At 49.7% G+C, this 14493-nt stretch overlaps 2 protein-coding genes across 3 annotated transcripts in view; one reads left to right on the top strand and one right to left on the bottom strand.

The window, feature by feature from the left end:
* The window catches only part of FER1L5 (fer-1 like family member 5), a 283372-nt gene extending 280962 nt beyond the window's left edge, over positions 1-2410 (top strand). Inside the window, exon 55 of the mRNA XM_066377641.1 lies at positions 2271-2410. The gene's annotated coding sequence lies outside the window, so the exon portion shown is untranslated. The remainder of the gene's footprint in view (positions 1-2270) is intronic.
* Positions 1-14493, bottom strand: part of FAM178B (family with sequence similarity 178 member B) — a 106021-nt gene that overhangs the window by 30369 nt on the left and 61159 nt on the right. The window contains exons 1-2 of one of the 2 annotated variants that reach the window (XM_066377665.1): positions 5083-5209; positions 4611-4698 (exon numbers count right to left, since the gene is read on the bottom strand). In XM_066377665.1, the coding sequence (XP_066233762.1) occupies positions 4611-4658 (48 nt within the window). In that variant the 5' untranslated portion in view covers positions 4659-4698; positions 5083-5209. Of the gene's footprint in view, positions 1-4610; positions 4699-5082; positions 5210-14493 lie in introns of those variants that run through there. The other variant, XM_066377664.1, reaches the window with a different exon arrangement.

The raw sequence follows: 14493 nt of genomic DNA, 5'->3' as shown, positions 1-14493 counted from the left end.
CTATCTGCCATCCAGGACTAAGGCTCAAGGGAACAGCAGAGCACCTGCAGCATGCAGGCAGGTGTGGTCCAGGCTGTCACTGCAGTGAGAGCCATGGGAGGGGCTGGGGAAGCACAAATGGCTGGCTGCAGGGCCAAGGGCAGGCCTCTGGGCTTGATTCCCAGGTCTACAGTTTTGCAGCAGTGTGACCCCGGGAATTTTCCTAGCTGCATCTGCCCTGGGTTCCCCATCTGTAAAAGATGGGCGATAGCTGGAGTCCTTACCACCTGGGGCTGCTGTGAGAAAGAGGTAAACTTTTTTTTTTTTGGTGGCAGAGACAGAGAGAATCAGAGAGAGGGACAGATAAGGACAGACAGACAGGAAGAGGGAGAGATGAGAAACATCAATTCTTCGTTGCAGCTCCTTAGTTGCTCATTGATTGATTTCTCATATATGCCTTGACTGGGGGGGGGGGGGGAGAGCTCCAGCAGACGGAGTGACCCCTTGCTCGAGCCAACGACCTTGGTCTCAAACTGGTGAGCCTTGCTCAAACCAGATGAGCCTACGCTCAAGCTGGTGACCTCAGGGTCTTGAACCTGGGTCCTCCACATCCCAGTCCGATGCTCTATCCACTGTGCCACCGCCTGGTCAGGCGAGAAAGAGGTAAACTTTGAGACGGCCTCGGGAATACAGCGTGTGTGGGGGGTGAGGGTGGTGAGTTAGCCACCACTATTCAGTTGGGAGGTGTTGGGTGAAAAGGAAGCCTGGTCTGTGCACAGGGCTGTGTGTGCAGGCGCTGAGCTGGCCTGTGAGGAGGAGAAGCTGAGGAGCGCTGCGTGGGCTGAACATGGTGCTGTGGGCTGAAGTAGCCCTTTGAAGGTGTGTTTCATGAGGATCCGTCTGACAAGCCAGACTGGAAAGGGGAGTGCCTGCAGCTGGAGACCTGGGCAGGAGTCACGCAGCAGCCCCTGGGCTTGCAGTGGAGATGGGGAAACACAGAGAAGCAGCGGGCAGGCAGGCCCCAGCCAGTCCTCCCTCCCCCCTGGCCACCGGGAGTCTGGCACTCACGCAGCTGTCCTGCCGCCAGCTGACTGCTCTGCAGCACAAGCACGGACTCATCCTTCAGGGTCTGGCGCAGGACACCTCCGCGAGCCATTTAGCTCACGCCCTCTCCTCTGAGGGTGGCTCCCGGTGCAGAGCCACCCATCCACTCCCCTCACTGTCCTGTGCACAAAATCCCAAACCTCGAATTGATCCTGATGCTGGAGTTACCTTCTGTCTTTCCAGTCGGTGCCAAATGCTGTTGGTCCACAGCCTAGAGTAGTCTCTGCCTGGAGAATGTTCCCCTTGCACACATACCAGCAACTCACTTCCATAGTGTGCACCCACAAGTATGCAACAAGATCCTGCGTGTGTCCCGCACTGTGCTAGACACCAAAGGACAGCAGCAAGCAGAAGCCATTTAGTCCTTGCATTGAAGGAGATGTGTGTGCATGTGCACATGTGTATACGTGTGTGTGAACATGCATGTACAAAGACCCTGAACAAACAAGAAAGTATCAGGATATGAGCATCACAAATAATTTATAAACAGGGTGACAGTACTAGGGTACTTTAGGTTAGGTGGTCAGGAAAGATCTCCTGGAGGAGGTGACACAAGCCAGAATTGGAATGACAGGAAGCTCTAGCCATGCTAAGCCTAGGGGAAAAGCATTTAAGGCAATGGTTCTCAAAGTGTGCACTAGGGTGCACTGGTGTGCCCTAGATTTCCAGGTGCGCCCTATGGTATTCCAGAGAAATATGTGCCTGTTGGGGACCAAAAAACCAACAGGGTTTTTAGAATTTAGATTTTGGGAGGACAGAGGTGTGGGGAATTGGCTGTAAGCTGACAGTCTGCCCAACCCCCCACCTCACTTGCCTGATTAGGTTGCAAAAGGCTGTTAAGCTGTGGTGCTGGATTGTTTACACTACCTGCCATGTTCCCCGGAAAGATTGGAGGCAAGTTTCTTCTATCCTTTGTTTGGTGTAAAGCAGTGATTTTCAACCTTTTTTTTTCATGGCACAAACACACACTAATTACTAAGGTCAGTGCCCCTGACTAAATACAACCATTTTCATCTCATGGCACAAATAAATTAGTTACTAAAGAAGAAGAGGTCAGGGCCCCTTTTTCTTTAGTAATTAGTTTATGAGTGCGTAAGAAACAAAGGTTGAAAATCACTGGTGTAAAGTTAAGATGATATGTATGGTGGGGGTTTTCTGTACTCAATAACACAATTAAGAGTAATAAGACCGGGGCCTGATCTGTGGTGGTGCAGTGGATAAAGTGTTGACCTGGAAACACAGAGGTCACCAGTTCAAAACTCTGGACCTGCCTGGTCAAGGCACATATGGGAGTTGATGCAACCTGCTCCTCCCCCCTTCTCTCTCTCCTTCTCTCTCTCCTCTCTAAAATGAATAAAAATAAAAATAAAAAAAAGAGTAATAAGAGCAGAATTCTTCAATGTATTGACGAGGAAATGAGAGTTTGCCTTTCAAATATATGCCCAGCCTGACCTGTGGTGGCGCAGTGGATAAAGCGTCGACCTGGAAATGCTGAGGTCGCTGGTTCGAAACCCTGGGCTTGCCTGGTCAAGGCACATATGGGAGTTGATGCTTCCAGCTCCTCCCCCCTTTTCTCTCTCTCTGTTTCTCTCTCCTCTCTCTCCCTCTCTGTCTCTCTCTCTCCTCTCTAAAAATGAATAAATAAAATAAAATTTAAAAAAACAAACAAAAAAACAAAAAACAAATATATGCCCAAACATTGAAGAAATCACTAGAACACATCAGGCTCATATTTCTCATAAACACAAGAATAAAAAAACACACTCACACCAGGACCTGCCAAATCTACTAAATCTTACTAAGAATGTATCCATATATATAAAAAGATAACTTTTTTGTCGTTTTTTAATTTTTTAACCCCTCTTTTTTACAAGTTCTAAAAAGCATAACTTAAAAAATGTAACATGAAAATGTTTTTAATGTCAGAATAAATTTAATTTTGTTGTATTTATTTCATTTAATTTCCATAAAAGCATGCTTGGACTTTATATTTTTTCTTTAATATTTGTCTTAATTATTATAACATATTTCTCAGAAATTTGTATATAGTGGACCTACAATTATTTGTAAGATTTTAAATGCGCGCTGACTTCAAAAAGTTTGAGAATGCCTGACCAGGTGGTAGCGCAGTGGATAGACCATCGGGCTGGGATGCGGAAGGACCCAAGTTTGAGACCCCGAGGTCGCCAGCTTGAGCGCGGGCTCATCTGGTTTGAGCAAAGCTCACCAGCTTGGACCCAAGGTCGCTGGCTCCAGCAAGGGGTCACTTGGTCTGCTGAAGGCCCGTGGTCAAGGCACATATGAGAAAGCAATCAATGAACAACTAAGGTGTCGCAATGTGCAATGAGAAACTGATGATTGATGCTTCTCATCTCTCCGTTCCTATCTGTCTGTTCCTGTCTATCCCTCTCTCTGACTCTCTCTCTGTCTCTGTAAAAAAAAAAAAAGTTTGAGAACCACTGATTTAAAGGAAAGTGGACAGCCAGTGCAAAAGCCAGACTGGACCTGCTCTGACAAGCCAATCCACTGGTCACCTTTCTGAGCTTCCTCCCTGCAATCTCAGACTCAGCCATATTGTCCATTCTGCCCTGGAATGTGCTGGAACATTCTCTCAGCAATCTGGGCAAGAGGCCACACAGGCCTGTACACCTGCAGGGACCAGAGATGTACAGCTTTTCACCAGGCCTACATTACCTGTCTCAGAGGCTGAGCTGGAGGGTTCAACTGTCTCCAGCACTTCTGGGGTTGTGGGGAGGTTCTTAGGAGGGTGACAGCATTCTTTACCTCCCTGCCCTGAATCCTGGGGCTGGCTGTGACCCAGGCTGCCTCTAGGGCCCATGAAGTGATGTTCTTTGAACTGCAAGGAAGTTGTAGCCAGAGCTTTTTGGGGAGCGGAGGAACAAGAAAGAAGGCAAAACTCTACCTCCCCACTGCCCCAAGAATGCCTAACTCTGGGACAGAGGGACACTGAAAGGGAGCAATTTTAACTGAATAGTATTTGTATTCCATCTATAAAAAGTGATCAATCCAGGGGCTGCAGGAGGAGGGGATGGGGAGGTAGTGTTTCATGGGTACAGAGTTTCTGTTTGGGAAATGAAAAAGTTCTGGAAAGGGACCATCAGGATGGTCACACAGAATTGTGAAAGTGCTCACGGCCACTGAACTGGACACATCAAAACGTTAGAACTTTACACTTCAAATTTTTAAGATGGTAAAACAACAACAACAACAACAGTTAAAATGGTAAAGCTTATGTTATACATAACTTTTACCACAATTTTTTATAAAGTAATATATACTCCCTGCTCCCCACTCTATCCTCAGAGCCTGGCACAAGCAAGCACACAGGAAGTAACTGTCCAGTGCAAAGATATTAGTGAAAAATTAAAACTTGGCTTGGCTCTTCTGGCCGAGGCTCCTAACCTCTGGGGAGAGCATGGGGATGAGCAGGCCAAGGGCAGAGCTGTTCACTAGCCCACAGGCTTCCCAGGCCCCAACAGACACACCTGGCGGAGGCATAAACTCACCTGGGCCTTCTCCTCCCAGAGGGGGAGTGTCTCCTGCTGGTCCAGCATCCGGGCAATGACCACGAGGCTGAGCTGGCTTCGAAGCTGCCTGTGAAAGGAGACCAAAGGTTGCGGCCTTCACAGAGGAGGGGCGTTGACATCATGTGGGGCAGCATACCACCAACAGAGAGAAGAACAAGGGAGAGCCACTCTGTCTGGAGGACCTGGGCTTCCTTCTCTGGTTTACAGCGTTTATTTTAGAAGTAATCAAACATGCATAATAGGAAAGTTAAAAAATAAGCAAAAAGAAAAATTAAAGTAAGTGGTAATTTCAGAGGTTAGCATAGTAGTGTTTCTCTTCTCAGTTTGTTTTTCTCTATCCTTATATATACTTACCTGTGGATTCAGAGATAGAAAATGATCAACCCCTTTGCACAGACCTTTGCAGTGTTAGACTTTTTCAGGCCATGCAGATTGGTGGGAGGTGGCTCACCTGGCACAGTGAGGCCAAATTCTGTTGTTGTTTTTCACTCAGCATCCAGTGACTTTCCTTTGGAGAACCCCTCCCCCATCCAGCCCAAACCTGCGCTTCCAGGGTGGGCATGTGAGCCAGGTCCTGCCCATCACAGTCCCTGTGAGCCAATCACTGAGTGGTGGCCTTGGGAGTCTTGGCTGTAACTATCAGTAGAGTGTGTGTCTTTCTAGCAGGGCCGCTATTTGGCAGGAAGTCATCCTACAGCTGCTGGTGGCCACCCTGCCTCCTTGTGGGAGAGCTTGCAGGATAAAGCAAACCAGGTGGAGAGAGCCCCAGCAGCACCCAGAGCCCACTGTGCCTGAAGCCCCAGGACCATTCAATCGGTGGGTCAGTTGGTTGAATTGTGTAAGCCAATAAAGTCCCCTTTGCTTGAGTCAGTTTGAGATGGGGATTCTAGCACCAAACAGTCACGGTTCATTCATGATGGGCTGCTATCTCCTCTCTTCAGAAGTGAAGACCTCTGATGTGAATTTAAGATATTAATGATTGGAGCTCTGATTTTCAGAGTCCTTGAGAGCTAGAGTGAGCAAAACGAGAAGAGGAAGAAAAGTGGAGATCAGAGGCTGAAGAGGGGTGATGGGAAGAGATAGTCCACTATGAGGTTACATCTTCCATGTGCCCCACACACTCATCACCCAAAAGCATGCACTTTGATGTGGCCACAGTCCCTAATTCCCATGGAAAGTCACCACCAGGGAAGCGAAGAAGAGGTCCGGAAGCTGGAGGAAACTACTGGGCTGGAACAGACTACTTAGAGGAGAACCACCCTCAGGTGACAATGCAGTGAATGGATCCCACAGCAGGACTGACACCACAGGAACTAAGGCAGAAAGGGTACTTGGGAACAGCGGGGGGCAGGCAGCATGCAGAAATGACATTTCCCTAAGGAGGTACTTTGGGGTGCAGGACTGTGTTGCCCCTCAGCTGGTGCTGAAGGCTCTTCTGCACCCTCTACCCCAGGGCCCCAGGCAACCCAGGCCCCCCATGGTGCTGGGGCCAGACGGGGGCTGGGCAGGCTGGCATCTAAACCAGGGGCTTCATTTATTTTCTTCAGTAGCACTTAGTCAAGAAAGTCAGAGGAATCAACAAAGCAGGAGGTTCTTCGTTAAACAAAGAAAAAAGACAGCAGCAAGCGGCACCACCACATACCAGAATGAACATGGAAAGGAGGGAAAGCCTAGCACTGGGAAGGTGGACGGCAGAGGGGCTCGTGCATAGCTGGTGGGAATGTTAATGGATGCCTCTACTCAGTAAACCTGTTTGGAAGATCTACAAAAGCTATTCACATGCCCACCTCATGACCCAGCAGTCCTCTTAGGTACTTATGTACAAAAACAAGAAAGGCAGAAGCACAGGACCGGTGGAATGGATACACAGACCTCTACGGTTCATTCACACTCAGCAATGACCATAAACGACCTACAAGCACATCTAACAGCATGGATGACCTTCATGGTGTCGTGTGAAAGATGGCAGATACGGAAGAATATATGTGCATGATTTCACTTATATAAAGAACAAAAATCACCCTGGCCAGACAGCTCGATTGGTTAGAGCATTGTTCTGAAGCACAGGGATTACCAACTCGATCCCTGAACACAGCACATACAGGAATAGATGTTCTTGTCTCTCTCCTGCTCTCTCTCTCCCTCTCTCTAAAGTCAATAAAAGAAACATATATAAAAGAACAAAAGTCGGCTATTAGAAGCAGGGATACCCATGACACATAGAGGGGGGCAGTTTCTGCTCACGTTTCATTTCTTGATCTAGGTGCTATTTCCACGTGTCCAACTTGTGGAAATCCATTGAGCCATATGTCTTATGGTCTGTGTTCTGTTCTGTCTTATGTTACAGTTCAACAAAATTATTACTTAAAGACAGAATTCAGCTGGAGTTGATACAGGATTGCCAGATTTGGCCAATAAAAGTAAAGGATGTCCAGTTAAATTTGAATTCCTTATAGATAAAGAATAATTTTTACAGCATGAGTTTCTACCATGCCACATTTGCATTTTATCTGGCAACCCTGGGAGGGTCTGGCTATCTCCATCCATTCTTTTTTTTTTTTTTTTTACAGAGAGAGAGTCAGATAGAGGGATAGATAGGGACAGACAGACGTGAACAGAGAGAGATGAGAAGCATCAATCATCAGTTTTTCGTTGCGACACCTTAGTTGTTCATTGATTGATTTCTCATATGTGCCTTGACTGTGGGCCTTCAGCAGACCGAATAACCCCTTGCTCAAGCCAGCAACCTTGAGTCCAAGCTGGTGAGCTTTGCTCAAAGCAAATGAGCCCGCACTCAAGCTGGTGATCTCGGGGTCTCGAACCTGGGTCCTCCGCATCCCAGTCCAACGCTCTATCCACTGCGCCACTGCCTGGTCAGGCTTCCCCCATCCATTCTTGACCTAGAAGACTTAACATTAACCAGCGTGGGGTCTTCCCATACCTGTCTCTGGTTAGCTTTGGCCTTTTTCTGCAGGCCTCAGTGTTCCCATGCCACCTTCTGACTCCTGAGGAGAGGTAGCTCCATCTGGATGGTACCACGGGACAGAAAACAGGAGCCCCTTATCCTGAGGTCTCCCAGACTAAAACCCTGTGAGGATAACCAGATGCCTCCTCAGAACCACCCCCTCCAGTTTCTCCCTGGGTCTTGGCCCCATTACACACCCTGCATGGCTTCTCCCTCACAGTCAGCCAGGACCTGCTTTCCAGCTGTTCTGGGGAGCACCAGCAGCAGCTGGGCAGGGAACACAGTGGGAGGTAAATGGCCCCTCTGAGCTGCTGCTCTGAGCGAACTTGCAGCCAGAGTCAGAAGTCCTGCATCTGAGTCAGTAATCCAAGCCAGAACTGCCAGGAGCTCCTTTACCACAGTGGGCAGGCAGGGAGGGGCTGGCCTGGGGGTGGGGGCGCTGGTAGGCTGGTGAAGCACAGCCGTTGGTTCCAGAAGAAACGGGTGGGTGGGTCAGGCCAGGGCTGATGTCCAGAAATGAAGAAAAGCACCAGAAAAAGCACTAAAGGGGTGAATGGATAAAAAGAAACCCACAACTGAGGGTGATAATCCCCCTCGCTGTCCCGCCTGCCTGCTGTCTTTTATCCTAATGGCTCTCCCTTTTAAACACAGTCCTCTGCACTTTCAATTCCCACAGGGAGAGGGGACAGGGCCACTTTTTAATTTTAGACAGAACTCCCTCTACAGAGGAGAAGCAAAGATCCACCCCAGACACCACCCAGACTGTGCATGGGGCAGGCAAAGGGCCAGGACTGGATGAGGTTGCTCTGGGCTTCTCCTCCCTGGAAGCTGCCCGACCTAAGAGGCAAAGCCTCCCAGGAACTCAAACCGGGCTCAAGCTGGGTGGACAAAGGAGGATGCAAAAGACACTGGAGCCATCCCATCCACTGTCATATAAGGCAAAACTCCAGCCCTATTGCTCAGAGCAGGCCAGAGGCCAGGCCTTGGCCTCAGCCCTGCCCCCACCACTCCCACAGGCCTTGGTAAGACCAGGACACTGGATTAGCACTCCGAGGAGCCTGAAGTGCTGGGAAATTTGGAAATGATTTTTCCTGACTCCCAGCAGAGCCAGGAAGTGGAATGCAGGCACTCTGCTTCCCAGCCTCCAGGCCTGCCTTTGGCTTCTGCAAAGGGGCACGGTAGCCGGCACCCTGCAGAGGCTGTGAGGAAAAGCAGGCTGTCAGTGCAGCCCCCTGTTGTGCCCCTGGTCTTCCCTCCTCAGGAAGGGAACCAGGCCCTGCCAAGGCTGAGCTACCCTAAAAGGCCATCAGGCATCTGGCCAAAGGCGTGTCTCTAGGGCAGCTCAGGAAGCAACAATAGTGGCCTGTTCTGCACACAACACCCTGCCTCAGGGCTTCTGCTCAGCTTGCCTCTCCAGGCAGTCCAGGAGGCCACTCATGGTCACTGCTGCTGCTCAGGCCACCTGCCCTCAGTCCTTCACTTGGAGTCTTTTATTCTGCACTTGAGCACATGCTGCCCAGGCAGAAAAAACCAGGGCCTGGCTAAGAGATGAAGGCCACCTCCTCTGTGGTCTGCCGGTCATCCACACACAGGTTGAGGCACTCTTCACCGTGGGCATACACAGTTGGGACAGGAAGAGGTGGCAGGGTACAGACAGCCACAGACCCTTTCACGCCATATGGTGCCTTGAAGGACCCAGTGTCTTCAACATGGATGAAATCCACACACAAAGTGCTGACGCTTCACCAAGGCAGTAGACACAGAGAGAACCCCGTGTGGTCCCATTTCTGTCATGTTCAAAGTCACGCAGAACCAGTCTGTGCGATAAGAGTCGGGGAAAGGTATTCTCTTTTTTCTTTTTCTTTGCAGAGGGAACACCTGGGAGAAGCCTGAGGGGGCTTCTGGGGAGCAGGCGACAGTCTCTCCCATGATGTAGTGGTGGCTACACAGACAGTCCCTTTTGTAAAGTGCTTTGTCTGCCTCTGCTGTGTCCTTTCTTACATGCATATTGTCACTAAACAAAAAGCTACTATTATGCCGTAAATAGAGTTCATATAGACAATCAGTCTCTCCCTCCCTCCTTCCTTTCTTTGTTTTTGGTATTAGACCCAGAAAACCTGTTAAAGGTCACCTCCGCTAACATCTGCCTGTTTGTCCATTTAAGGGGCCTCTGCAGACATGAGGGAGGTTGCAACACTTCCCCTGGCCACCACTCCTGGAGCACCAGCCACAGTTCTCCATCTTCTGCCATTCTGGGTTGGGTCCTCTGAGGGATCCTGGGGGTTGTAAGCACTCAGGTCAGGCGAGGCCCTCTGAGCTGATGCTGGTGTTCATCTCCACAGAGGTCCCACCATGCTGTGCAGTTAACACACTGAGCCCAAAGTCTTTTCCATATCTATTGTTGTCAAATCCCTTTCCCTACATCTTGTTCTGAATTGTGCAGCTGAGTCTCTCTTTTCTGCCCAGTCCATCATTATGGTCTGTTGAGATCTCCTGGGATCTTCAATTTGCTGTCAGTCGTATTAATGTCATGCATGTATCTGAACATTGTTCCACTAATGGCCTCATCTGAGAAGCTGGGTCGGCCTGGTCAAACTCTTGGTGATGACAGAACTCTGGTGGCCACAAGGCCAGCCCCCAGGCAGACTCCGATGGCCAGCAGTACCTTTTGGTGATGAGCCCGTCTAGTTTTACATCATTCAGCCCACATTTCGTTAACATCGCAAGATGCAATGAGGTCTCTATCCAATGTCCTAGAAAAACCTAGACAGTCTCTCAAGTACTTTCTTGCTGGCTGTCAGAAAATAAATGAAGGTTGGCTGGTACGACTGTTCTTAGGCATCCTAGACAGCAGTTATGGATGCCTAACTCACAAGCCATTCCCCAGGGAGTTAGGCTGAGGGAGGAGAGCACCTTCTACACCCCATCCCCAGCTCTTGGAAGCTCTCCCTCCCTCGGGACTGCCTCTCAGGACCGATGTCGGATGTCCCTACACTGGAGGGGACTTAAACTCATTTCGCATAGCCAGATGCTGTCACACAGTCTTCTCCACTGTCTTAGGCTTCAAGTTGTTTCGGTCAATATTTGCATCCAGATGAAATGTTATGCTCCCGGACAAAGAAGACAGAAGCAGAAGAAGAATTTTGTAGTGTTTTCCTCTCCATCACTGTTAACATTTCACTGTCAGCCCAAACAGCACTCCCTGTTTTCTTTTGTTTTTTAATTTTTTTTCTTTTTTTAATTTTAGAGAGGAGAGAGAGACAGAGAGGGAGAAAGAGAGGAGAGACAGAGAGAGAAGGTGGGGAGGAGCTGGAAGCATCAACTCCCATATGTGCCTTGACCAGGCAAGCCCAGGGTTTCGAATCAGCGACCTCAGCATTTCCAGGTCAATGCTTTATCCACTGCACCACCACAGGTCAGGCTTTTTTTTTTTTTTTTTTTTTTTTTTTTTTGTATTTTTTTCTGAAGCTGGAAACGGGGAGAGACAGTCAGACAGACTCCCGCATGCGCCTGACCGGGATCCACCCAGCACGCCCACCAGGGGGCGACGCTCTGCCCACCAGGGGGCGATGCTCTGCCCCTCCGGGGCACGCTCTGCCGCGACCAGAGCCACTCTAGCGCCTGGGGCAGAGGCCAAGGAGCCATCCCCAGCGCCCGGGTCATCTTTGCTCCAATGGAGCCTCGGCTGTGGGAGGGGAAGAGAGAGACAGAGAGGAAGGGGGGGGTGGAGAAGCAAATGGGTGCTTCTCCTATGTGCCCTGGCCGGGAATCGAACCCAGGTCCCCTGCACGCCAGGCCGATGCTCTACCGCTGAGCCAACCGGCCAGGGCCAGGCTTTGTTTTTTAATTTTTTTTTTAATTTTATTTATTTATTTTTTACAGAGACAGAGAGTGAGTCAGAGAGAGGGATAGACAGGGACAGACAGACAGGAACGGAGAGAGATGAGAAGCATCAATCATTAGTTTTTCATTGCGCATTGCAACACCTTAGTTGTTCATTGATTGCTTTCTCATATGTGCCTTGACCGCGGGCCTTCAGCAGACCAAGCAACCCCTTGCTGGAGCCAGCGACCTTGGGTCCAAACTGGTGAGCCTCGCTCAAACCAGATGAGCCCGCACTCAAGCTGCCGACCTCGGGGTCTTGAACCTGGGTCCTTCCGCATCCCAGTCTGATGCTCTATCCACTGCGCCACCACCAGGTCAGGCTGTTTTTTAATTTTTTAAAAGACTTTATTTATTCATTTTAGAGAAGAGAGAGAGAGAAAAGGGGAGGAACAGGAAGAATCAATTCCCATATATGCCTTGACCAGGCAATTCCAGGGGTTTGAACCGGCGACCTCAGCGGTCCAGGTCAGTGCTTTATCCACTGTACCACCACAGGCCAGGCCAGTACTCCCTGTTTTTAAAACAATTTTATATCCCTTCAACAGGCCTTAAGTTTTCCCCCACAGTATTATCTCTGGTCTGTGCTGTTTGTCTATTTGCCCTGCCTTTTTTTTTTTTTTTTTTTTTTTTTTGACAAAGAGAGAATCAGAGAGAGGGATAGATAGGGACAGACAGACAGGAAGGGAGAGATGAGAAGCATCAATTTTTTGTTGTGGCACTTTAGCTGCTCATTGATTGCTTTTTCATATGTGCCTTGACTGGGGGGCTACAGCAGACTGAGTAACCCCTTGCTCAAGCCAGCGACCTTGGGTCCAAGCTGGTGAGCTTTGCTCAAACCAGATGAACCTGCACTCAAGCTGGCGACCTTGGGGTCTTGAACCTGGGTCCTCCACATCCCAGTCCGATGCTCTATCCACTACGCCACCGCCTGGTCAGGCTATTTGCCTTGCTTTTGAACCCTTCCTTCCATCTTCCATCTTCCAAAATCTGCGATCCAGTAGCCTTTAGCTACTTTCCGCCTTTTTTCTTACTGGTTCGTTTGCAGTCCATAATCAATCTTATTGCAGGATCTCCTAGCCAACCTGAGCCATCTTTCTTTCTGGAGTCTGCTACTAAAAATCACCTCTCTCTCTAAGCTTTTTGAATGTGCACTCCAGAAGCAACTTCTCCACAAGCACACTCACTGAATGCCTCCTCTTTGCCAGGCTCTCAGCACCAGAAGGCAGTCACACTCCTCCCTAGAGATGCTCCAGCCTAAGGGGTTGCAAAGGGCACCAGCAACCAGGGTCTGTGGCGGCAGGTTTCTGGGAACAGGAGATGCCTTGCTCTGAGCCTAGTCTTGAGAGTGAGGAAACATGTACAGACAGACAAAGGGGAAGAGGAGAGGGGAAGAAGATGCCTAAGAAGAGGGAACTGATGCCCAAAGCTCAGAGAGAGCTCTGGCCAGGTAGCTTAGTCAGTTACAGTATCATCCATATGCCGAAGTTGCAAGTTTGATCCTTGGTCAGGGCACATACAAGAATCAACCAATGGGCCTGGCCTGTGGTGGCACAGTGGATAAAGCATTGACCTGGAATGCTGAGGTAGCCAGTTCAAAACCCTGGGAGTTGCCTGGTCAAGGCACATATGGGAGTTAATGCTTCCTGCTCCTCCTTTGCTTCTCTCTCTCTCCTCTTTAAAATGAATAAAATATAAAAAAAAGGAATCAACCAATGAATCCATAGATAAGTGGAGCAATAAATCCATTTCTCTCTCTCCCTCCCTCCCTTTCTTCCTCTCTCTCTAAATAGGAAAAAAAAAACCCAGCTCAGAGACAAATGCTTGTGGTTGTAGTGGCTGCAAAGATTTAGGACACAGCTGGAGCATGGGAGCCTGTGGGGGACAGGAGTGGGAAGAGGGGAAAAGGTTTAACTGGAAAGAGTCTCAGAGGCCCTTGTCTATGAAATTGGGCTGCTTAACTTCATCCTCAAGACAGAAGCCTGAAGGATTGTAAGCATAGGAGCAATATGGCCAGATGTGTGTTTGAAGGAAGTTCACACTCCTGGACAGTGTGTGGGGAGGAAGATTGGTTAGACGGGAGAGAGCCTGGAAGGAGAAAGACATTCAGGGCGTGGCAGTGAAAGCTGGAACCATGGTAGCCACAGTACGGTGACAACGGGAGATGAGTGTTGTGGGAGATGGGGAATTCTGACAGGACAGAAGGTGCACACACACTCCCAAGCTTCAGGTGGCGGGCAGGTGCCAATGCCACCACGGGGCCATGGACAACAGGGGCAGTGGCCCTCTTTGGCAGTGGTGACTTCTGCTTCATACATGCTGAACTGGAAATACCTGCCCACAGAAATGTGAGGCTGAGCAAAAAAAACCTGGCCACAGGGGTAGCCGTGGGAGCCCTTAGCATGTAGATAAAGTTGAAGCCATGATGTGGAGGACATTGGAGTCTCAGGCTGACTTCCCTAGGAAGTTGGCTCTGAAATGGAGATGAGAATGTAGGAAACCTATGGGGGGAGAGGGAGACAGGTGCTCTTGGGATTATCACCTGTAGGGGAGTGAAGAAAGGTTTGGGCCAAAGAGAAAGCCAGGCTGCGACGTATTCCCAGCAAAGCTGACCCACAAGGAGCTCTGGGGCCGGTGAGGTCCTTCAGAGACATCTTGGAGTGAGGGCTTTGTAGCCTCCCCATCACTGGCTACTCCTAAGAAAGGAGCCCAACCTTGGGGAAGGTGACTGTCTTCTGCAGAGGCAGCTCCTGGGGTATGCTGGCAAGGCAACAACACTTCATCAGCTGGGTGGGGGCACCTGAGCTCCCCAATGTTCCAAGCACCACAGTACCCCACCCAGAAGGTGTCCTGAGACTGACTGCAGCCAGTGACAGAGAAGAGGGCCTGGGAAGAATCCTGGGGCACAGCAAGGCTCAAGGGGCAGTGGATGGCGACTGAGGAGGGGCACAGAGAGGGAGGGAGATCAGGAGGGTGGTATTGTGAAGCCAGGGAAGAGAATGACACTTGTTCATG

The sequence above is a fragment of the Saccopteryx leptura genome, chromosome 3 (assembly GCF_036850995.1).
Source record: "Saccopteryx leptura isolate mSacLep1 chromosome 3, mSacLep1_pri_phased_curated, whole genome shotgun sequence".
Lineage (NCBI taxonomy): Eukaryota > Metazoa > Chordata > Mammalia > Chiroptera > Emballonuridae > Saccopteryx > Saccopteryx leptura.
The sequence above is the reverse complement of the archived record's forward strand: the minus strand, read 5'-3'. Positions and strand labels throughout refer to the sequence as shown.